This window comes from Phoxinus phoxinus (assembly GCF_949152265.1).
Source record: "Phoxinus phoxinus genome assembly, chromosome: 21".
Classification (NCBI taxonomy): domain Eukaryota; kingdom Metazoa; phylum Chordata; class Actinopteri; order Cypriniformes; family Leuciscidae; genus Phoxinus; species Phoxinus phoxinus.
The window spans coordinates 26387365-26414368 of NC_136896.1; the positions used below are offsets into that span (position 1 = coordinate 26387365).

General features: G+C 37.0%; 1 protein-coding gene across 1 annotated transcript in view; it reads right to left on the reverse strand.

Annotated features, from left to right (window-relative positions):
• prkg1 (protein kinase cGMP-dependent 1) overlaps positions 1–27004 on the reverse strand; it is a 146052-nt gene that overhangs the window by 108778 nt on the left and 10270 nt on the right. Inside the window, exon 2 of the mRNA XM_079594984.1 lies at positions 25897–26063. Coding sequence (XP_079451110.1) covers positions 25897–26063 — 167 coding nt within the window. The remainder of the gene's footprint in view (positions 1–25896; positions 26064–27004) is intronic.

Genomic DNA, 27004 nt, shown 5'->3' on the forward strand with positions numbered 1-27004 from the left:
GTGTTTTAACAAGAACTGGAGTAGGCTGTCAGAAAAGAAAGACTCAAAAATATTTATAGAAAATGTACCCATTTAACCTTGTTTTTATTATTCAGTTTGGGTAAAAGTATATGGGGTTTTATAAAAAAACTAATATAGATATAAAATAAATATTTGTGTCTGCTGTAAAGTGGTTAGAAAAAATGAAATCGGAATCGGCTAAAATCGGTATCGGCAGGTCAAACTCAATGAAAAATCGGAATCGGCCTAGAAAATGGTAATCGGTGCATGCAGCTGATTTAGAAATAGTCAAGTGAAAGCTACTGGTTGGCATTGGCAAGCTAAAATTACACTGTTGACGTTGACAGCAGCGCGGATTGATAGAAATGGAAAGAAAATAGTGCCGATTAAAACTGAGGTATGAATTTTGTCTGGAGTGTTTTTTGTGATGTAAATTAATCAAGCTTTGAAACGCATATCAGTTTTTCACGTAAAAACGCAGTTTTGTGGCCCCGGAAACTAACCAGGACTACTTTCTTGAAAAACTTCCAGCGGCCAGAACTCTGACCAGGGAGGTGACCACAGAGTGGGTCAGTGTGTATGCACTATAGTGCTGGTAAGTATTGCATACAACCTCATGTCTTAAATGGGCAAACTAACCCTTTAAGAACAGAATAATCAAGGATTGTGTGAAATCATCAACAATTAAATCCAGCTAACTCAATTTCCGACATGGGAGAATGGTACCCTGTTTTATATATGACAGCAAATTAGATTTTGACACGCAAGTTCGAGTCAAGTCAATAGTAACAGCAACTGGAATGTCAATGTCAAGTCTCACGTTTTGAGTCCACAATGAACCCTGCACCACATAATACATCAAACCAAAGGTCCTGCCGCCACGGTCTCCTCTTAAAGTGTAAAGTTGTATTCGATTTTCATCATGTTCTGATGGCTTTATCTTGGCAAGGCAATATCAGGAATGAGACCAGGCACAAAAGGAGGATGTTGTTATCAGGGAGCCTGAAGCCTATTGGGCAGGTCATGCTGACTTGTGCTCTATTATCACTGAATCCGCAACCAAGGGAAATAACCCACTGTAACTAGGACGGAAAATGTGCTACTGTGTGCTTTAGGGCCCGGAGACAACAAGATGCGCATGCAAAAAATAATGCTCTGTATTTTCCAAGCTGATGCTATAATATCTGCACTTTTCAATTGCACAAAAAAATTTTAGAGTGGAAAAAAAGATTACTTAAGATTACTAAAATGTTCTTTACACTAAGAGGTTTTGCACATGCATTATTTCAGACTAGTGGAAAGAACATCCAAAACACACATTTAAAGGGATAGTTCACCCCACAATTGAACTTGTCATCATTTACTCCAAACCTGAAACCTGACTTTCGTTCATCTTCGGAACACAAAGATATTTTTAATAAAATCTGAGCCAGTTCCTTACCACTTTGACGCTTCAAAAAGTTCATAAAGAGATCGTAAAACTTTCTGAAAATTTTCTGAAAAGACACAAATCGCTTTACATGATGAACAGTAATATCCTTAACAATCTGATGTTAGCACTTTTGTGAGCAAGATGCATCAGTCTGTCAATGAACGGGTTGTCCAGGCTCAGACAAGATCTATTGACCCTTTAATTCTTCACATTCTACACTGATTTGGGCAGGGGGACAGCATAATGAAGTAAACGCAATACTAGGAGAGTGTATCTTTGGGTAGACAGGGAATCGGTTTGTTTCACGATTCATAGGTTTTCAATTCGATTCAGGAATCATTTTTGCAAATTCAGAACGATTTGATTCACAAAGAGAATCAATTTGTTTCCATTCTGATTTGATTTTTTTATTTGTTAAGTCCGTTCATAGAATTAGGTAAATGTGTCTAGACTAGAGAGTAAAGGTTGTGAAAGCGTTATAAACTTTTGACGCAACCGACCAGAGTTCGAATCCGCCTTTTCAAGAACTCATTCCTCTTCCTTTTCCCATAGTTTATTTAAAATAAGAAAATAAGAAGATAAATTAAAAGTGGTAGGTTTAAGGGTAGGGGTGGGCTTTAGGAACAGGGGCAAGTAATGTCCCAATAAGGCAGAATCCAGTTATGAATTTAATAAATATTTTAATTAATTGAATGCGCAGCGTACAACTCTTGTTGTACCCTACCCACCATGAAATTATATGTGCAGTTTCCACACTAGATGCAATTAATAAATGAATAAAATAAAATAACAATTTAAATGTTTACAATCAGTCCAAGCTGGTTTGATAGACACTACTGAATCAGTGTCCAACAGTATTAACAGCACAATTATACACCGTTTCCTTGATAAAACATTCTCTGTGCATTAGATCAAATTTGCCAAACAATTAAAATATATATATTTTTTTAAATACAACACAACTAGATAAAAAGCTTGTTGGCTTCAATGGCTCTGGGAATAAAACTGCTCCTCATTCGTGAAGTACGAGCATAAAATGCCTTATAACACCTCCCATACTGGAGTATTTCAAACATGTGATGACATGGATGTGTAGAGTCCTTACAGATGCTGATGTAATATAATCATATACATATGATGTTAATACTGCCTACTGTTTTATAATAGGCTATACTACAATACAATACACTGAGGTTCAAATCATATCTACCACTATTTGCACTTGGTACTGTACAAAGAAAATGTTGCTATTGTCACTTAGTGTAAATAGCATCTATTGCTATTTGCACTTATGCAGACCATGCATCTCGCCGGCAAAGCGTAATAATTTCAGACATTCTGTGTGACCTGTGGCATCTCTGATGGTTTTGTGTAGGAGTCCCATTGCATCGCTCTCATGTTAAAGTGCCTCTGTGTTGGAGGAATTCGAGGAAGAGTGGTGTTGATCGATGGAACGGCCACTCGTACTTTCAGTCTGTACTCAAACCTGTTTGTTTTATCTCACCCTGAACACACTCCCCTCTCAAGAGCATATCACATGAGAGAAGAACAAGAGGGCAGCATCTCTTTTCAGCACAATATTCTTTTTTTAACATACACCATATGTAGCCTTGCACATACATCTAATTTCATACCGGATAGAACAAAAGAGGTATGCACATGTGAACGAGTTGAGCATCCGAAAGCCATGTTGATAAAAAAGGTGTTGCATCTAGGGCAGGACTTGGGTCCTTCAGCATGATAGAGGAATTATCACTAGAAAAGATACAGCACAGCTGGAGTAATCCACCTGTTCAAATATATCTCCACTCTGACAAAAAAAAAAATCATGCAGGTTTTGTTAGGGTACTAACCATCATTAAAGGCTGTCAGTTTTTAAAAAGAAGACATTATATTCTCAGTTCATGTTTGATTTGAGACTCCGCTGATCTAAGACTGATAAAAGAAAAGGAAATGTGAAAAGTAATGAAGCTGTGAACTCAAAAACAGCCATTTGGATACAGATTTTAGAGGAATGTTTTAATTTATAGTACATATAAACTCAATTTATATGTTCAGATTGCAATTTATATTTCTTACAATATGTTCAGTTTGGTTTTGTTCGTGGACTTTTAGTTTGTAATTCTTTAGTTCCGGGTTTCCTTTGTCTTATTTTCTCACCACACCTTTGTTACCATGGTCACTGTAATTAGTTAATTTTGGTTTCCGCTGTGTTTGATTAATTATCTTGTTTCTGTGCGTTTAATTATTTCTCTACCCTGTTGGATTCTTACTTGTCTGAATTATTGTTATTAAACTTTGTGTTAGACCTTATTTATCATATTTGTGCCTTCTTCTGCAACACACCATGACAATATTTGAAAATTCTAATATTCAGACAAATATTCATCAAAATTACTTTAAAAAAATATGTTGACTTGGGTTTTTGACGTTTTCATCATTTTGCACATAATCGTGATACAATATTTGTAATTAAATATATTAATGATTATGAAACATATATTGTGATTAAAATTCATGAATATGAAAATGAAATACTGACTAAACATTGTTATCAAATTATTATAAGTATAGTTATTTTTGAGATCTTCTGCTGACTCACAGAAGTACCCCAGGGTTCTGTCCTCAGACCACAGTTTTTTTTTTTTTTCTATCTACTACACCACATATGCTGGATTCCTTAATTAAAACACATGCCTTTCCTATCAATGCTATACCCAATTTCAAATCTAATACCCTCTTATCTATCTCATATCTCGGCCAGTATTAAATTAGATTATAATGTGGATGTGAACTAAGGGTCAATTTGTGCAAGACTGAGCTCATCCTACATGACGTCCCTCACACAATATCTAGTTTTAATGTCGCACAGGCATCAATACCCAGTCTGGGTTTTTTTCTGGATGACCAATTGACATTCAATGACCACAGTGCAGTCACTGCCTCTTGAAAGATTTCTCTTCCACTTGAAACCCTAAAATTGGTTATTGCAATTGTTGTTATCAAGTAGGCTAAAGTGATGCTATATTGTGGCAGAGAAAACATCAATTCGAACATTGTCTAAAAAGCTTAAACCAAAGCTAGATCTTGCCAACACCCCTTGGCTTGGCTAATGGCCATGACCTGAAGATCTATCCAATATATTGGCTCATTATCTCAGGCAGGGAACACACAAATGAGCCTGTCAGCAGGGGCTCCAGCTGGACTCAGTGGTTTGGTTCTGGTCCAGCGATGACCTGTAGCTGTGGTTGATGCCAGGTGTAGAGCTGACATCCACCAATGGGGTTTATGCACCTCCTGGATGCTCTCCAGCTGATCCCAGCCCTTCAGACAGCCGGCAGTCCTAAATCACATGTGTCATCTGCAGACTGGCAAACATGGCAGTGAATTAAACCAGCTCAGCCTCTGGAAAAAAGCTGCCGCAGTGTCATGCTGCTTACGGTTAGCGCCATGGTCTCGTGGCTGTCCAATTACATTGGGTTTCAAATCTGGCAGGGCTGAACAATTAATCAATTAAATAACTGAGATTACAGTTGAGAACTGAGATTACAGATATTGCAACAATTAACTTTCACATTCCATTCTATTTGGGTGTATTCTATCAGTAATAAACAGCAGGTCCATAAAATAAAAGTAGTTTAAAGGTGCATTCAGTAGTTCTTTAGCTATGTTAGAATCATTGTTATTCGTGCACTTAAAGTACCGATATCTCAGTAATGCTAGACGCTGCACTGCAATCTATCGTCAAAACACATGTTATGTAAATTACCCTAAAACTAATGAGTTTTAGAGAACCGTCTACACAATAAATGATTGCTTTACATATCCCAAAAAAGCAACTTGGGCATCACGACTCGTTATTTTCTTTGTCATCAAATCTTTCCCCCTTGTGTAATGCCATACCAATGTTTATGCTTGGACTTTTTGTCTTCTGGCTTCAGACATTTTCTGCTTCTTCGAACATACAGATACTTATTCTCCTGGTTTCTCAGCTGATAAAGCATGATCATAACTGTTCCATTGCTAATTTTGGCTCTTCGCATCTTCAAAAAAAAAGCAATACTTTCAGAACCACTGAACCAAGCAAAGCAAATATACTGTGCTTCACTACAATGACTGACTCCTAAACTCGATGCCATTACTTACAATACCAAAGCAGAAAATTGCACTTACAAATCATAATCGTGCCAGGTTTCCTTTCTCTAAGTTGAGTTCAGGCAAACATATGAAGCACAAACTCAATTAGCAAAGAAAGTAAACATAATCACAAAGAGGACAATTTGCTTCAAAGCTTTTTCCTGCTCCATGTCAACATAATAAAAATGATGAGGATAACAACGTTACAAAAAAGAGGTTTCCACATAGGCTTAAAAGCATATTCATAAACGTTTCAAAATTCAGCATTAAATACAATGATTTATAGATGCGGGATGCTTTGTAACTGTATGTGTGTGGGGTGTGGGGGGAGGGTCTGTATTAAGTCCACAAACTTCACGTACATTGAAAAACAGTGATAGATGGACCGACATCGAAGTCCAGGCACTTAAAAATGTACACAGAGAGAAATGGATCTAAGGATGATTTCACACCTGCCTCATTAGTTCGGTTGAATCGCACTAGAGTTCGTTGTCCCCCTTGGTGCGGTTCGTTTGGGCAAGTGTGAATGCAGCAATCGCACTCGGGTGCGCACCAAAAGTGTACCAAGACCTCCTCGAAGAGGTGGTCTCTGTATGCTTTCAAACGAACTCTGGAGCGGTTCATTTGTGGTGAGAACTTGATCCGACCTCTAACAGACCCAACTGCCAAAGAACTGCATTTTTGGACTAAACCAGCTGCCGTAGTCAGCTACGCTGTGCATTAGGTCACTGTTAGCATTAGCATCATTAATGCATGCCTCCTTCTGAAGTGACTTGTGATGCGCCTTCGCTGCGTGCAGTGCATTAAAACATTTTCAAGCCGCATCCTCACTTCATTCTCAAATGTTATCGTTTCCCTAAAGTGGTGTAACTATATAATAAACTATAGCCAGGGATTAAATCAGCCCACGCAGTCGTCTCTCCATAGTAAAAAGCGGCGTGTTGTCTCCCGGATTTTCCTCCTCTTTGTTTACTTCCGGGAGTTCTTTTTGAATTTCCCCGCATGTTAATTCTGACCAATTGAAGTGCAGTTATGGAAATACGTTCAATACACATCTGGACAACGAGTGATGTGGATGTTGTCACGTGACTGCATTTCGGTTCGTTTCATCAACTCATCAACTGATTCGGACCAGAGCAATCAGTGTGGTGTGAAAATTGGAACCAAAATGCCTGAAAAATGCTACAAAGTATAATTTTTCGCCATTGGTCCGGACTAGTGTTGTCAAAAGACCCGGTACTTTGGTACCATTTCGGTACTAAAAAAATTTAATGGTTACGGTACCAGCTTTTCTTAAGTACCGGTGGTACCGAAGTATCGGATTAATACGGTTCTTGATGCGCTGTCCGAACGGTGCACAGTTGCGTCCTCTTCATAAACACACTGAGACATGGCGACCGACGGCGCTACTAATGCGGTGGCTCTGAATCCACTTTTTGACAAGAAAGGAGGAAAGAGCCGTTCACATAGCACGTTTTTTGCGCGTGCAAATTCCAGGCGCGCCTCTGTTCATGGTTGCATGGCAACAACAGACGCAACGGGAAAGCACGCGCTTGTGGAAAGGAGAAAGCAGTGCAAACTGCGCTCTCCATGATGACGAGGAAGTATCATCAAATAATTAATTGATTTCTAGCCCTTGCATTAGCTTTACTACTAGATATATTCATTGAGATGAGAAATAAAAAGCCGCCCTGTACAGCTATGATCAGCTGTTCGGCCGAGCTTTCCATGTTGTTACGGAAAGGCCGCTGGTTTTTGTCACATGACCTGTTGAGATACTTCTATTATAAGCCGCACGCCTACATTTGAAGTAACGAATTTGCACGCGCAAAAAACGCGATATGTGAACGGCCCCTAAAGTGGTATCGTGTGCGGTTGTATCTAGTTTAAAAGGCCTTTTAAATATGAACGCAGTTTTGGATTAAATAAAAGGACAGTCAAGTCAAACAAAACACGTTTTATCTCCTGTTTAGTTCGTAACACTACAATAAGATACCATTCATTAACATTACTTAATGCCTTATCTAACATCAACACATTGAGTGAACAATATATTTTTACATTGTTTGTGAATGTTATTTAATACAAACACTTGATTGTTCATGAACAGATAAAACTTTTGATTTAAAAAATGTATTAGTAGGCTACATTTTTAAATTATCCCAAGGAGAATAATTGCTTCAATGTATATAACTATTGTTAGGTCATTTTATCTAATGTTGTTTAACAAATGGATATACACTTTAATATATGCAAATTTAATCTAAATTAGCTTTGGTACCGAAATTGAGAACCGTGGATTTTCACAGGTATCGGTACCGAATACTGAAATTTTGGTACCATGACAACACTAGTCCGGACCAAATGAACCAAACTACAGATGTAAAAAGCATCCTAACAAGACTTTGAAGGGATCAAGCGAAACATGATTATGTATTTCTGCTCCACTAGCAACATTAGCATCAACCACATGGCAAACACTATAATACCTTTTTCGTACACCGTTTACTTTCTTTATTTAACACTTCTATGTAATAACATATTGGATAGGACTGTTAAACAGATTGTAAACTAATAAAGATGGGGAGTGGGACACTGTACTCAGACTCTGGTGTTCTCACTGATGTCAAAATAAAAGTCCTGCACAACAACCAGAGCGGCAGGACATAAGTGACGGCTTACTTCACTTCTGAGTTTCTACTGGCAGTGCGAATGCAACCAAGAACATTTCCCTAGGGGAACTATCTGGTTTGAAAGCCCCTAAAGATAGTAATGACAGTCATTTTTGCTCATGTGGGGAAATTATTTTGGTGCCCAAGAGGAAAAAAGTATATAAATCATACAGAATTATGTTTTCTGTGATAGGGTTAGGGGATAGAATATACAGTCTAAATCATTATATTTATGTAATGTCCCCATAAAACATGAAAACGTGTACAGTATGTGTGCTGTGTAGATTCATTTTCAAAATATAGCTAAAATAGTCATCTTTACAGTCAGATAAACCAAAAAAAGGTAATGGTGAATTGGCGCACTTAATTGTATTGTAAAATACTGCAAAAATAATGTTATTTGGAATAAAAAAGCTTGAAGCATGGAATACACATATATGAAGGGTAAACTACATAGCCACCAAAATACTGGCCAGTAATGACTGAATACAAAATATGGATAGCCTCTTTTTTTAAGTTTTGTCTCATTCCTTTTATTCACAGGACTAATGATATCCTGTTTCTGAAACTACAGTGAGATCACTTCCAACTGTGGGAGCTGAAGTAAAGCCAAAAATGCAAATCCCAAAGGGTCCATTTGCACATTATCTGATCCGCGAAGAGAGAGGAGTCGACAAGTGCCCAAGTAAACAAAACGTCTGGAAATAATTCAGCAGTCTACCCCTGATTTAGCATGACATTTCAGAGGAAGCCACTTATTTTTCATCCAGATGTTCGAGTGTCAAACACTCTAAATCGCATATTCTTCTCTAGGATGATGAAATATGAAGATAAACACATTATGATTACAGTGCAACAGATAAAAGGGTGTTTCTTTACTTATGGACACTTTTGACCCTCTAGATAGAAGACCAGTGGATCTCAAAGTGACCAATAGTCAGGAGGTCCGTGTAATAATTTGCTAGTCTACCATATTTTCCGTACTATAGACTAGGTCTCGTTTTTTCTTTTTCTGGTTAATATTTTTATTAGTCCAACGCCAGTTTCATTTGAAATAATATTTATTTTAAAGCCTCAACAAATTTGTTTGTAATGAATGGTACTGTAATTTTTTTATTGTATTCTATTTATTTTTAGTCTACTTACATTTTTTTTTTTTTACATTAAAAAAAAGAAATACAGGTGACCATTTGCCCAAATACAACAAGCATACTGTGTTAATTACTCCCACCCACATTCATTTTGTTTGTTTTTTCACTGATGGAAAATGTTCAGCTCCCTGGCCCCAGAAAGTTAGAGAAGCCCTGCTCTAGACTCTCTTAAAACTCTAAAACAACTAACAATGTTCAACAGTGTAGAATTCAGTTTTTTTTTTCTTAAACTGTAATGAACATTTCCACCACCATCTCAAATCATCTTGTATTTGGTGACGGAACAGGCAGATTTAGAATGAAATGGCTTATATTGTATTGGTTAATTAACTACTGTATATCTGAATTATACAAAATGATTATTAATTTTTTTACTTTTATGCATAATTTGACAAGATATTATATTAAATAAAACATTTTGTTCATAAGTGATATAATAATTGATCTTATAAATTGTTAGTTTTTGGTGTAAATGATGTCATTACAGGAACATGTTTGTTTATTACAATTGATGGTCAGGGCAAGATTAACATTTACATTTATTCTTTTTGCAGACGCTGGAATCCATTTTTACAAATACCTTTAAGGCAAGGCAAGGCAAGTTTATTTATATTGCACATTTCATACACAGTGGTAATTCAAAGTGCTTTACATAGAATAAATTAAAATAATCAAAAGAAATTAGAATAATTAAAACAGTTTAGAATAAAAATAAAATAAAGTAAAATACAGTACAAACAGTCGGAAGAACAGTGGCACAGTGCTCATTCAGTAAATGCACAGATGTTTTTTTAAAGTAAAACTTTATGATTATTGTGATTATAGCTACTTATGGAAAATACAGCCATCCCTCGTTTAACAGTACATCCCCTGAGCATCTCCTTTGTAATAAAAACATAAGCCTGTGTTATGGTTTAACATTAATATTCATGCAGTAAATTTTACAAATGCTCGGGACACTATGATGCAAATCATTGATTTTATGATGAACATTTGCTCTTTGTCCCCATCTCATAAAGAAGAAAACTGCTGTGACTCCTGTATTGCAGGAGGTATTGAAACTTTGCTTCTGGCTGTTTAACCATTTTCAAATGAATAATTTCACCAAAAATTAAATGTCCGCATTTACTCTCATGTCATTCTGATTTTGTCATTCTGTCATTCTTATCTTTGTTGAAACACAAAACAATAGAATGTATCCGAAATTCAAAATAATAATGTTTATATTTTACAATCATGTAGTAATGCTAATTTTTGATAAGATAATTTAATACTTTGCAAATGACTGGTTTGACATTTCACTGTTTTTTTTCTTTTCAGTTGGAACTTGCAAACCGCAAGATAATCAGAGCAAAAATAGTAAATACACTATGTAATATTTTACCAATCTGATTGATGAGCTGCATTTGAAACCCATAACAGTTCCATTACAACATAACATAAAAAAAACATTATGCCATGAAGTATTCATTTAATAAGAGGATATTCTTATGTTCTGCGCTTTGACTGATAAAATGCAATAAATAAATCAGCAACACAAGGTCACATTATTCATTTACATCTTTATAATTTAGATGATAGCCTTGCTATTACTACATATTAAATGCAATTCAAAGCCTAGCCTGTGATCATTATGACAATTGTATGAATAATACAACTATAATTAGCTGCATTTAAAAGGTTAATATAAAATGTGGCAGTAAAATCTTGTTCTTCCAGCACTGAAAAATGTCTTCCTTCAAAAAAATAATTCACTGGTGCTTCAACAAAACAGTCTCATAGTTGGACAAGGTCAGACATCTTCTGAATAAATGCTTGCATAACACTTTGTGTCACATAATATATAGTTCATGGGGGTAAATGAAGTTTAAGTAGTCTGGTTTCAAGGTTTTAAAGAAACCTGAAATAAGCTGGCATCATCTCGGTCTCCAAGCACAATGAAGAACATAATTCACAAAATATGGGGGATCTTTGTGAATACTAAAACAAGCAATATTTCTTGGGTTCCAGTCCGCCTGCTCTCACTGACACCTCCAGAGCATTACCCGTAGCAGAGCTTTAGGCTAGATTTACTCTTCATTTGATTGCAAAACGTTCATGCCTTTGGATTTAACCTTTACATTAGCGGTGCCTGCAGTTGACAAAGTCTCTTTAATTGACACTTGATCCTCGAGAAGGAGGTCTCACACATTGGCCCGATCAATTATGAGTCAATCCGAGCATGAAAAGATGAGGTCGGATCTAGTACTGCAATAAAGTCCAGTCTGCAATATTCAACTCCCACACACCAACTAGTCTAGCACCAAAAGCCAAACACCGCCCACTTCGGTCTGAAATATTACAAAATGGTATGACATATACTTTAAACACTTGAAAATCTTCATCAAACCGCATCTACAGTTCCCATGAGTGTCTTCACCCCAGAAGTCTCTCAAAACTAATTCATCTGTTTTGGAAGTGTATAAATTGTTTTGCTGCGGCACCCCAGGTTCTGTTTCCTGCTCATCAACAACTTGCTACAGTCTGACTTATTAAATTATTCAATATTACAGTAGGAAAGGAAAGCAGCATACACTGATTGAGCCTCGTTCATGAAATTAACAGATATAATTTCTATGAGATTGTTTTTAGGAATTGTTTTTGTTTATTGTTTTTCAAGTAAACAATGTATTTTAAGTAATTTAATAACTGACGGATAAATGTATTCAATAAAATTAAAGTGGTATACACATCTACGCAATGCAGGTCAACAACAGAGATTGGGTGGTGAATTTGCACAAGGAAAACTGGTAACACTTTACATTAAGGTTTCATTTGTTAACACTAGTTAATAGTTGTTACATTTAACAAACAAAAATCATTCTAAAACATTTATTAATCTTAGTTGGTTGATTTCAACATTTACTAATACATTATGGCGAGACACTACAGGTGAATAGGGTAACATTTTTAAATAATAGATAACACCATGAAACTTCCTCAGTTGATTACTTACAAGTTCATAAAAAAATGTATTACAAGTTTTTGAAATTTGTATGTTTAATTATGCAAATTAGGCATTATCTCATTAAATATGCGCAATTTTGCATATATTTTCGGTAGAAAGATCTGAACATATGATAAAGCCAGGTGCAAAATTCTTTTTTCATTTTGATTACACACAAGATGAAAAAAGATGTTCAGAGGGATTTCAGGATATATGCTTTTATTACCTAGGAAATCAAAATATACTGTCCATAGCCTTAAAAAAATCGATTTTCGCCATTTTTTTTATTAAAATGTCACATAAATCAGGCCAGGAATGATTTATTAACAAATCCCTCTGAACATATCTTCAGAATACTGCTAAGTGTATAACTGGAAAGTTTGGTGTACATCGGTGCTACATATGCTGAGATGTGTCACTGGAGAATGACAAAAAACTCATTTTGAGAAAAAGGCATTTAAAGATTTGTAGTGTAAAAATTCATACTTTTTTAGTGGAAACAACTATTTACAGACACAATATCTTGTCACATCATTAGCAACAACAATACAAACCACCTAAATCACATCAAAACTTATAACACAGCATTTATGGCCTTTAACTGAGTAGAAAAACAGTCAAAAACACACATCTAAATGTCAGAGCACGTCACGTGATGCATCTGAACCAATCACGTTGTCAGAAATTGACATCAGCCAATGAGATTTCGCTTTTAGAGTTAAATACCCATTTTACTTTCCCGATTGGTTGCTGTTAAAAAGGAAATGACCATATTTGGATCCGACAGCATTGTACAGGAGAGAGAGCTGTCCAACGGTGTGTCCAATGTGTGAGTAAAGGAAGCAGAGAGAGATCGTGGAGCAGCGCGTTGATTTAGAACGCCAACTTTTGTTGAATTTCGGAGAAATCTAAAGACGCAAATAGACAAAGTGTAGTAAAATAAAGACCTAAATGTGTATTTTTGGACTTTTTTTCACCACACGTCTGAAAGAAGACAAATAGGCCAAAATCTCAAAATTGACCAGTGAAAAAAACACGATGTTTTTGCCTGCCGTGTCTCGCCTTAAAATCAAATGTTGTATTTGGTACTATTATTTATCAGACCTGAGCTAACGTGAACTAAAAATTATTATTTATTTTTTTTATTAACTAATGTTAACAAAAATGTATTAATACTGTAAGAAATATATTGATCATTGTTAATTCATGTTAGTTAATGCATTAACTAATTTCATTGTTGATGTACTTTACACAGTTATTGAACGGAAATAAATCAACATTGATCTGATTAATTTATTAATTATATTCTCAACTGTTTAATGACTGTTTACTATTGTCTTTGAGAGCTTCTTTACAGCAGAATTGAATTATGTTTGCGTCATTGATTTTACACTTATGTTCAGAACGCCTGTCTGCCTTTTTGTTTAAATAAACCTTGTTTATATGTATATCCTGTCTTCAGTCCATCTTCATCTTCTTCATCTTGCATGTGACAACTGAATCATTTTCCTGTTTATCTCTGTAAAGCTGCTTTGAAAAAATGTGTACTTTGACTTGACTAACTAATGGAGTTACCGCAAAACATTGAATGCGGTTGGGCTTATCAGACAATAGAGTGGCATAAAAGAAAAAGTAGTCCGTCTTCAATGAAGGCTCAAGGGGTCTAAAGAGACAGCAAATCTGAACATTATGCCATCATTTACTCACCCTTTTGTCATTCCAAACCTAAATGTTCCACAGAAGAAAGAAGGACATACAAGTTTGGAACGACATGTGAGTAAATGATGACCCAATTTTCATTTTGAAAATTATCCCTCTACCCTGATATCATCTCGACTGGAATAAAGAATAAATCACAGAGGAACATTCATCTGGGCTGGAAACTACTCTCTCTTTCTTAACATGAGTCAAGGTCATAGTGTCCAAAACGTACAAAATTTCTGGCTCACTAAATGATTTACTTCATCTTCATTGATGCATTGTCCCAATTCCTAATAATTCCTAGGGCCGGAATTACTAAACAGGGCAAATTGGCGTGAGAGCACAATCCCATAAAAGTGCAGATGGGAAGAGGGAAGTTCAGTGCGTGATCTACTGATGATGTGCAAATTAAAGAACAGACGTAGCCGGATCATTTCCATAAGACATGCTTTTTTTGGGAAGTAAATAATGGCGCAAATACCAGTAAATTGACTCTCCTCCCATAAATGTTGCATCTGAAAGGTGGAGTGGATCTCTGAGTTGGCGTGAGTGAGTGGGGGTGATTAAAGGTGAGTTTTAAAGGGGGTGGTAAAATGCCATTTTCACAAGATGTTTAATAAATCTCTGATGTCCCCAGAGTGTGTGTGTGAAGTTTTAGCACAAAATACCTCACAGATATTTTTATATAGCATGTTAAAGTCACTTTTTGAGGGTTTGCAAAAACGCACCATTTTGTGCCTGGCCCTTTAAATGCAAATGAGCTGCTGCAGAGGGTGGGGTTTCAAGAGCTAGTGTGTGTTAGCAGCTGCGATTACCTCACGCAGACACACTAAAATGACAGAAACTGTTCTGCCTTTAATGTTAAAACGGAGTCAGACAAAGATGGAGAGACTCAAGAAGAAGTGACATGTAAAATCCAACAGGACGTCTCTGAATGGTTAGTTGATGAATTTATGTTGCTGATGTGGAGTTAACTATCTTCAATTAGCATATTCTGTCATGATAATCTATAAATCGCTCGTATAGGAACTGTTGTGAGATGCACACAGAGTGACTGTGTATTGCATGTGAAAAGATGGATGCTAAAGTTTGAGCTGACTCTCAAATGTGCTCGACTACAACAACTTTTCCTCTTCTCAACATGGACCGCGTGTTCCCGGGGGCGGGGGTGATGTCACTAACCCAGGAGGAATGTCGTGTAGTCCAGAGAATGTCCAATAAGGGGAGAAGGTTCACTCTCGCTACACTTCCGGCTTCTGACTGGTTGCAGTTCCACTCTGATTCCATATGAGGGCGCTCACAGGACGAGTGCAGAATGAATGGAGGTCTATGGAGCTATACCCCTCAAAATCCACTTTTCTCAAGATATAATTTTTTGTCTAGTAATTTGAATGTTGTATTCGAAATGAGATGCAAAGAAATTGCACATTGCTGGGTGTTAGATTTTTTAGAGTCACTTATTTGCTTTAAAAAGTCTTTCAAAATGTCAATGACGTCATACACATCGTACGACCAGAGATGCTGCTTTACGGCAATCCTTCAGTCACTGTGGTGCTTTCGCGCTCTGCACTTTCTTTTCTCTCGAGGCATCGCCAGCACAGCTGACACAGGTAAATACACGGGCTAGAAGAGTTTCTGCTAGAATACATTCTGTTCCCGCTTCAGATACCACGATGCCATCAAGCGGTATCTCTGGTCGTAACCAGTCCTTCACTGACCAATCAGCGTTCATTAGCAGAATGCTAGCGTGTTATGGGCAACAACAACTTAACCTGTAAGAAATCGAAAGGACATAAGTACTCGTTCATTCAATTTTCGACCTATAACCCATGTTGAACTTGCCAAACCTACAATCAAATCTGAGATTTCTCAACGGCAATCGGCTGAAAGGGACAAATTTAGCCGTCTAGCCCCATAGACTCCCATTCATTTTGCACTCGGGGGTGATCGCCCCCAGTGGAACTCTGGTGGAACTACAACCAAAATTCGGTACAATAAGACTTAATAGGGAGTGAACATGCTCTCCGTAGACGGGCTCTTGTGTAGTCCCTACCAGCCGTTTGTTGTAGTCCTTTTCTTTAAAAGCATATCTTCCTTTGCTTTGAACTTTGAGCGTTGGAACTTTGCAGATGTTGTTTATGCTCAAACAGCAACATTACACACTAACTAAAGTTAGAAAAGTGAAATCATACTTTACCACCCCTTTAAGGGACAAAATGATACAGGGGGACTAAGTCCATTTACTTAGGAAATATAAGGTTTACAGTGCTATGCATAAGTTTAGGCACCCATGCTAAAGTTGACTAAAAAGAGGAATAAAAAATCATCTTTTGGAAATTGAACTTAATGCCTTAATTTAAAAAAATAGGAAAAATCCAACCTTTAAGGACACCAATTTTCTTTGTGAATGAATAATGTATCGTAAATGAATAAATGTTCTTCCTTAAAATACAGGGTGCATAAGTTTGGACACCCCTATGTTAAATTCCCATAGAGGCAGGCAGATTTTTATTTTTAAAGGCCAGTTACTATATGGATCCAGGATACTCTGCATCCTGATAAAGTTCCCTTGGCCTCTGGAATTAAAATAGCCCCACATCATCACACACCCTTCACTATACCTGGAGATTGGCATGGTTTTATTTCAGTTAGCCTAACAGCTGGTTTGATTTGCATTGAGAGATGATCTTATGGAAAGTACTCCATGCCAATCTCCAGGTATGGTGAAGGGTGTGTGATGATGTGGGGATATTTTAATTCCAAAGGCCAAGGGAACTTTATCAGGATGCAGAGTATCCTGGATCCATATAGTAACTGGCCTTTAAAAATAAAAATCTGCCTGCCTCTATGGGAATTTAACATAGGGGTGTCCAAACTTATGCACCCTGTATTTTAAGGAAGAACATTTATTCATTTACGATACATTATTCATTCACAAAGAAAATTGGTGTCCTTAAAGGTTGGATTTTTCCTATTTTTTTAAATTAAGGCATTAAGTTCAATTTCCAAAAGATGATTTTTTATTCCTCTTTTTAGTCAACTTTAGCATGGGTGCCTAAACTTATGCATAGCACTGTATGAGCACTTTAAGAACTAATGCATGGATATGTTATATTGACACACATCCGATATTGTTTTGTAACTGTTTTCGATCACTTAAGTGTTTACGTGGATACTCATCAAAATGGACATTTTGACATAATTTTGTGTGTATTCATGTGCTGTCTGAGAGGTTGGCTTTCTGTGTGCGCACAGAAACTATCTATCACAGCACGTGAGTACCGAATTAAGTTACTTTCACAGTGTCTTGCGCTTGAATGGCTTAAAATCACTTGAACGTTTTAACTGCTAAGACTTAAAAACACATGAAAATTATAAACTTTATTGAAGCAATACTCGCCCAATCTTTCAGATAGGTTATTATAGTTTTAGGGGGGGCTGAGATGACAGACGGGGGGGCTAAAGCCCCACTAAAAAACGGTCTAGAACTGACAGAACAGTAGATTATTAAATTTTTTTCCCCTCTGTTTGGCCTAAAATACAGGTGCCTTCACTGGAAACCAAAAATAACGTCCCACTAAACTTTCACTCTTTGAATTCTTGGAACAATACAAGTCAACACAATTATGACTAAAAGTTTGCTAAGTAGTATTTCCTACTGAAGCAAGGCAGTATTTTACTCTGGTAAGCATATCCATAGCAGACTGGTGGGGGTGGCCTTGGACGGCAACGTGCCTAATGCATTATGGGTGTTGAAGTTCTTACCTATTTGGCAAAAGGGAAGACAACAGCCATTTTTGGCTGAAGTACCCCTTTAACTTTTTGGTTTTTGGGTGCTTTTATGTGAGAACAGACTGAAATTTAAGTCAGTTATCATAATTTTTACTAAAAACCTTCATTGACATTCCATGGAGAAAATAACAGGAGTAGTTTGTAACAACATGAGTGTGAATAATGACAGAATTTCCATTTTGGAGATGAATTACCACATCATGCAACAAATTACATGAGAATGTATGTGCAAACCAATCAGAGAAAAAAAATGAATGAGCTTCTTCATGTGTTTTCACAGTAACCTGGAATTGGATCTGTCACTTAAACAGTGAGATTCCCAGACAGCTAACATGTTTTCTCACCATATTCACACATATCGTGCTCCACATAGTTATACCACATGCTGGGTTTGTGGGGCACAGTATTTTAATGCGGATGTAAATAAACTACCCCGGGTGAGCCTTCATGTGGTTGCTATGCAACCATCGGCATGCAGGGACAGTTTGTGGCAGTTTGGCCGAAGACTGGTGAAACTGTTACTTGCTGTTTTCTAGAGCAGAGATCCGCTGCATCTGCGTCTTTCTAAAAGTAAATGTGGCAAGTCATCCTCTCAGTGTTCACATCTCACATGGCTAAGTATAGCTCAGTTTCATCATCGCTTCTGTCAAGGGGGGCTTTTCCTGTTTGGATCACACTTACTTGCGTGCTGGAAATGTAGTGGGTCTCTTGCCAACTCCTCACCCTACGTAAGCAGGAAAGGAGATCTTGCGCAAAATTTTGTCATTATTTTACGTCACGTATGGTCATCCTGAAACATGTTTTATAATCCAGCACTACTCATCATTGGTATGACTTGGCAGAACATCAGTGAATTCTAATAAAGCTTTAGTGTGACGCATGAAACCACAGATGACGGCCCTGAGAGAAGCCTGATACCTAAACGCTGGTCTTCTTCTAAAACAACATGGAGGTGATTTTAATGGCAGTTTACTTAAATTGTAACTAATTGACCAACTGTTAAACACTTCGACTGTCTGGGAATAGTTGCAACAATCTGTTTTAATTAATTTTTTTGTCTGGATGCAAATCAAACTCTATATGAAAAGAAGCGCCAAGAAAAAGGCTTAAGACTTTCTGGTATTAGGATGCGTTTCGGTTGATCGGATCAAAAGTGTATGGCACAAAATACAGTTCTAAATAGGGTCTAAAAAGTTTTGAGCTTGTCCACTTTTGACCACTTCCAGAGGTAGTCAAAAACGCATTCGACAAGATTGCTTTCGTAGTGTAGACGCTCATGTGATCGAATGTGTTGGAACAGCCACTCTCCTTACACACAGTACTCTCCTTCCTACTGGCCTAATGTGTAAACACAATTTTGTCCTCAGCGAAAAAAGGAGGCGTGTTCCGGCGCAAAAGTTCCCTGGTGCTATTTTGCAGTTTGAGAAAACAATTCCACCACTGACCAGGAAAAACCTAGTCTAAAGACAGTGGCGCGTTGCGCGTTACTCATATGCTATTTTAAGGGCGCGTGCTTGGCCATAATGTATCGTGTGAATAACGCGCATACACTTTGATTCTCTCATCTAAACAGACGCAGCAGTTTTCATTTTTGCAAATCATACATTATTACAAGGAGAAATATTAACACACGAGGGAAATCATTGTCCATGAAGATGTGAAAAAAATAGGCATAAATCTAGCTTACACATTTACCCAAATTATTATACCCCTGTTTAACCGAAGCTAATTTGGGTGTTTTTTTCCCATCATCCCCTTACAATGTCACTTCTCTGTGTTTTACGGCCCTGACGAGAACGTCGGTCTCCTCGGCTGTGAACGCTCCTGGCGTGCGCTGGCAAATCCGCCGTTATAAAAGCAATCCGCCATGGAACAAGCGTGCCTGCTCTTAAAGGGAATGTGAGATGATGCTCTGATTGGTTTATTTCATGTTACGCCCAAACCACACCCATGAATAATGAAGCTACTTCAGACCAACACATTTTAGATTTGCATCAGGCACAAGAGTCTTTAATCCCGCTGGGATCCGCCCACAAAGTTACTTGCGTTTCGTGTTTGATACTTGCGTTTCAGATCGTTAAAATAGGGCCCTACATGTTTAACCCCAGTAGAAGTGACCCACAGGCTGGAGATTTATTAAGATCATAACCTTTCCTACCACCTCTGAGCACAACTCACTTAACCTCAGCAATCTGCTTGATTGGTTCTTCTGTTTCCAAGTGTGTATTGTCAAAAAGTGTCTGCTTAAAGGATTAACTTTTAAAGCTAAAGCTACCATGCTTAAACGTAGACAACGCTACATTCATATCACCAATACACACATTGCGCACAAAGAAAAGAAACATCAGGAAGACGTGATGTTTGATGTAATGATGCTAATTTCCTCACTGACAGAAAGTACAACAGGAAGTACACTGTCTGTCTACCAGTCCTGGATTAATAGAAGGCAGTTTGCCGTCTCCACTTCTCTTCTCTAAACAAATTACCGCACCTCGAAGGAATCCTCTGTTAAGATCCTCAAATTTGCAGATAACATGACGCTGATTGGCCTAATATGCGACAACACCGGATCTGTTTATAGGAAGGAAGTGAAACACCAGGTGTCCTTGTGCAGTCAGAATTTATAGCTGAATGATCTAAAGACAGTAGAGATTTGTCTCATGACAACACCAAAGGTCCAGTCAAAACAGCATTTATATATATTAAATAAAACATTTAAATGAACCATTTTCACATTCTCAAGGTTCTCCAAAGCAGAAGTAGTCATAGTTGGGAAAAGGTGAATGGAAACTACAGAAAAGAGAAAACATTTTATGACTTAAAATGTTTTGCACAATAGCATTTCTATGACTTAACAACATAAATATTGAGAGATTGCATTGCATTGGTTAGAAGAGAGAAAGATTAATTCAAAGTAGCATGCACACACACATAATCACTTAGACAGGAGCTTGATCAAAAAGAAACCTAGCAAAAATACAAAAGAACCAGTCCGCTGCGCTGCTATGCTATGCTACCAGAGACATATATTAACTTGCAAAGGTATTGTATGCCTGACGAAGACCTTGGGGTTGAAACGTTGCAAGTTAGCAGTTTGTCGGCTCTTTTGTATTTAAGCTAAATTTACTGTCACTCTCTCAGCCGCTGTATTAACTAGTTTTGTGTAATTTGATGCTGATGTAATATAACACAAAGTAGTGATTTATAAAAATTGCTAGATGTATTATGTCAACATCTGTGGAAATGTGTCATCACCAGTGTTGGGTAAGTTACTCAAAAAAAGTAACTTTACTTTCAAGTTACATTGAAAACCTATTAAACCTACAAGAATACACTACAAAGTGAAACTCAGTTCTTTCCGTAATTTAATATTGACTGAAAAATATTACAGAAATATATAAACAGCAACTTGACTTAAAGATCCAATGCATTTCTAGAACTTAACATTCTTAACATAAACTTGCCTAACAATGAAACCTGTAGTCTTTTTAAATGTCTACAGTATGTCTTATCTACAACATTCCTTGCTGTGTGTAACATGCACTGTATGTGTGTGCTAGCTTGTACTAACTGTGTTGTGTGCATTAAAGACAGGAAAAAATACTTTAAATTGCTAACACTTGAAAACAGTATTTATGGTGCAGCGGTTTGCATGGCGTCCCCACTGCGTATAGCAACACAATACGAAGTGACTGTTCGAAAGGGAATTACTCGGTTACTGTCGTAACCTCAGTTCCCTGAGATAGGGAATGAGTATTGCGTAGCCAGCCGCACCATAGTAACCTGGAGAGGTTTAGCTTCAGTCGTTAAACCCCTGCTATAATGGCGAATTCGCGGGGCTATTATAGGCTAAGGCCACGCCCCTCGGCCCGCGCCATTGGGTGTGCAGTTGCTGCAGCACAGCCTATAGGTGATTCAGATGATCAATGTGCTAGCTGTGCTGCTGCAAATGCGTTTTACATATAAGCTACAGTAAATCGAGGAAAGAGATATAATAGCCCCGCAAATATTTTTTCTTTGTAACGCAAGTAACTTAATTTTATTGACATCAGTAACTGTAATCAAATTACATTTATTTTAAATGTAATGAGCTACATTACTGCGTTGTCACGGAAAGTAATTAGAATACAGTTACTTTGTAACGCGTTACACCCAACTCTGGTCATCACAGTCTTGTAGTAAAATTATAATAGTCAGGCAACCCACCAACTAGTCAATATGAACATCCCTATTAAAGAGGAAGTCGGCAAAGTCCTGAGAAAGTTCAAGAACTTCAACCTGCCACTGGAAGTGATGGCCCAGTTCTACAGTGGCATCACTGAAACTATCCTCAAATCATCCACATCCATCTGATAAGGATCTGCCATGGCACTGAATCCAAGCAGGCTGAAATTCATCAGCTGCAATCTGCCCTCCCTCCTGGACCTTTATGAGTCAACGTCTAGGAAGGGGGCAGTCAGAGAGCCCTCACGCCCTGCTCGCCACATCTTTCAGCTGATGCCATGCATGAAGCACCACAGAACTGTAAAAAACAAATGTCCAGGCACAAAAACGGCTTGTATTGCTTCACCACAGAAACAGAACACTACAACACAAAGAGATAACAGACTTCAAGCACATACTATACCACTACACTTCCTGAAATATAACAAAGGTTAACTGAATACCTCACTACCAATTTAAAACCCAAACAAATTAGTAAAGAACAGATTAGATAAAAAGGCTTTAAATCAGTTTATTTGTATTTTATTTCAACATAATAATGTAAATCAATCATTTCAATCTGTCAGAGGATATTTGGACAATATAGCTAAATTTCTGATAGTATTTAGATGTATCTGATATGTGAAGCTGAGCACAAGGAATCTCTAATGGTTTTTCATTAACAGCTGTCAGATTAATATGTTCCTAACCTTGAATTCTTTCATTTGCTTCCCAGAAAACCCGGTGACCTGTTGCTTCAAACACGTAATTGCTTAAAATTCTGTGAACCAAAGGCGTCTGTTTGAAGTTAATTCAGCATATTAATAAAAAATGAAGAGATGGTAGAGATTAAGGCACATGTAAATTGAATATCCATTATATTTTCTAGTCATTCAATAGTAGTTTTGTTGTCCTATTGAAGATTACTGTATTGGCCAGTTAAGGTGAATTGTGTTTCTCTCTACCATTCTGATTGGTTTCACAAACATTCTCTCCACCTGCCATTGGACAGAGAGTCCCGCCCAAACTCACCTCATTGGTTAACCCACTGTTGCCGGGCTGGTCAGGATGCTCAAACAAACAGAGCAATGTTTTAGTAGGAGAACTTTAAACTACGGCCCTGCAAGTTATACCTACTAGAAGTAGTAGTGCAAAGAAAAAATCATGGATGTCATTGACTGATAACATGTTTATGTATGAAATGTTATAATTAATTTGCATTGCTTTCTAATGTTATGATGTATGAAATACCAAGTGTTTTAAAGACACTTTATATTAAGGAATATTATCGATTTCACTGCACTGACACTATCAGATGAGAGCAAAACTTTAACTGAATCGGGCTGGATGATGACACTATTGTCTTCTATGCATTATATCGGAATCGGATTTGTTTCATAATTGACAATTCGCAAAGACTTTTTCGCTTTTTAAAAAAGCTGCTTTTAAACAGTCTGTATAAAAAATAAAGGTTACTTGATTAATGCCAAAAACGCATTAGTATGGGTTTTGGAATCAAATGAGAGGGCCGACACAAGGGCAAGGCAATACATTTGAGGAAATTAGCATCTCTGTCACCAGAGGCGACTAGCAAGACATATTCTACAGGGACAACAATACACCAGGATGAGGTGAGCCGCCTGCAGAGTGTACATTACTGGGAGCTGAATGAAAGGTTTAGAGGTAAAGAAAGAGCATGCCTCCTAAGGCGACTGGCAGGGGTTAGTTTGGAGAGGAAAGAGTGGATCATGGGTGCAGCGCCGTGAAAAATCACCGCAGCAAGTGGCTCTACTTAACAGAATGGTACATCTGCCTCACTTGAATACCTATTCATAGCCCTTCACGGGATATTTCCACTCTATTTTTGTAAATGCCAAAATTCTACAGCGCTTGATGATGAATTTGAAATGTGACTGAAACATTTTGGAAGCAATCTTTTTCTTGCGACACATCCAATGACCCTTGTTGAAACTGTTAAAGCAAACTCAGTTTGATTTGTTTTATGTCCATGCTATCAGTGGCCAAACAGACACTATGAAATCAGCTCAAGAGACATCTTCAAAGCTAAAAAAACATCTTAATAATGGTCAATATTTTCAAAGTGCAACTTGGAGACCAATTCAGCACCATAAAGTCTTTTTTTTACAAGGTGCACTTCACAATCAACGTCAGACTATTTTTCAGACAGGCCATAAGTGAACTTTTAAATGCTTCCAGAGACCGCTACAGCACAGAGGGTGGCCATGCATTCAGAAAACCCCTGTGGCGTCTGAAACCAACCATGTGAATGACTGAACCCATCTAATAGGACTTTTGTTTGTGGTCAAGAAAACAAAAAAGATTTTTTCACAAACGGCATAAGAACCTGCGACAGACCACTCAGAAAAATAACATGATAACAGAGGAAAGAAATCTACATGATGTGAAAAGATCCGAGGAGACCATAAAATTTGCCATTCAAACAGGCCGGCTGGAAGATGAAAAGCTTAATTGGAAGCGCATTAAATCAGGCTACGGTTATTACTCTTCAGGGTCAGTTCTAAACCAACGTTCAAACAGCATCAGCCCTATTTCAGAGAGCTAAACATGGTTCTGTTCACATATTGTTTGGCTGTAACCTATAAACAACCAAAATAACTGAACCGACTTTTACATTTTCAGGTCTCGTCTGGTGCGTGAACCCGTTTCCTCTACTGTGGCTACAAAAAATATATAATTTGTGAGCTACTACATGGAGTATTTCCTTTTATAACAGTCATTAATTTTAAAAAATAAATAAAAATGGAGTGGCCCTTTGAGAGCCATTACAAACTGTATCCTCATAAAATCTAATTTACAAGTGGTAATTAATCCACACAGAGCAAAAAAACCAAAGCCTAAACTGTAGCTATAAACTGCTTAATCGTCTAGAAATGTTAGGATTAGAACGTCTTTTCCTCCAGAACTCCATGAGCTGACACATGTGAAATATTCCTCACATTATTCAACCAAAAAAGAAAGATATGAGGAACAAATTCACAGCGTCTCTTGAATTTTTAATGACATGTTTCATCAACAGAGACTGACAGTAACAATTTACAATAAGGTCTCATTTGTTAACATTCGTTTACTACGTTAACATGAACTAACAATGAAAAATTATTCTACAGCATTTATTAACCTTAGTTCATGTTAATTTCAACATTTACAGCAATGGTCAAAGTATTGGCAGTGACATACATAAATTAAAAAATAACCTACAAATACTGGAGCAGCAAACTTTTCGAAACACAAAATGTATTTAACTGCCAATACTTTTGGCCATGGCAGTAATACATTTAAAATACGTAATCAATCTGTTAACATTAGTTAACACTGTGAATTTGCATGAACACATGTTTAACCACTGTACCTAAAATTAACAACAACATTAATAAAGATTAATAAATGCTGTAAAAACATATTGCTCATTGTTAGTTCGTGTTAACGAATTAATTAACTAATATCAACAGTAATCGCAATGTCAAAAAGTGATTCCATTTTACATGAAGTCACCCTATATAATAATGCTAAATAATTGTAAATTATGCTAAACATGTATTTTGTTTAATAATTTAAAAAAGCATGCATTTTTCAAATTATTTATGGACCGTACATTTTCAGAATTCAAAATAAAGCAATGCCACACTGTGTATTACATGGTTAAAAAGCTATGGCAAAGAACACATGGTAAAATCAGAGTAATACTCAGCCCTGAATACAAATCATCTGGTACAGTAGTGAAACACAGTAAAGTAAACATATACTGCAGGGATAAAGCAAAGACACTTGGACATGACCTACCTTCCATGACATAGACCAGGGAGCCCACATCGCCTTCTTTGATGATACAACTTTCTTTATCATACTCCACAGGGTACATGCAGTCCACAATCTCCTGAATCTGAGACAGCTCCAGGTTCTTCATGAAGTCATTCTCAAGAATGGCCTCTTTGATTAGTTCTTTAGACCTGTGGATAACAAGGATGACATTGCTTACTTTATAAAATCAAAAACAGATCAAGTAAAAAAAAAAAAAAAACTCAACTAAATATCCAAAGATGACCAAGTCTACTCAATAAAATTTTAGGTTGATTCCACCAAAGAGTGTAAAAACTGTAAACAAAGAAAAGTAAAATAAAATGCACCTCTTTTATGAAGTTTCCTATATGTATGTATCCTTACTTTTTGTTGATACTAAGCTAACAACAAGTATGAATGTTTTGCTACCATTCCCATTAAGTTATGAAAATGTTATTTCTGAATGTTCTCTGAAAGTTGGTAACGGGAACATTCCATATAATTTTTGGGGAATTTTTATACAATTTTCTCTGGACACTCTGAAATAAGTAACACTAAAATCCATGAACAACGTATAAATATTGTTTTTGTGCTAACATTATTAAAGACTTGGACTCCATTTCTTAAAAGTATCTTGAGCATAGTTGATCGTAGAGAGCATTGGTGGCAATGGTTCTACGATCTACTTACGATGCTTTTGGGAAATGCACCCAGATAACTTTGAAAGAACATTTATTTAATGTTACTGGATGAATATTAGGCTAGTTCATAACTTTGAGAGAACCATGCAGAGTGGTAGTGAAATTTCTGAGGACTGTTGGTTTGCAGGGAAGTGGAGAGTTGAGGATCTATTCATTGCAAGATAAAACAAATGAGAAATGTGTCCAAACAGGAAGACGAATATATTACAACGGGGAAATGTAACAGCTTTACAACTGGATGCAAAGACAACAACTGACAAACAAAGACAGAAACAGCAGTATACACACAGTCTAACAAAATGTTAACAAGGCACAGGTGTGGTTAATCAGTTGTCATGATAATCAATAAGGGTAACTATGGTAACAATCTAACAAAAGGTTAACAAGGCACAGGTGTGGTTAATCAGTTG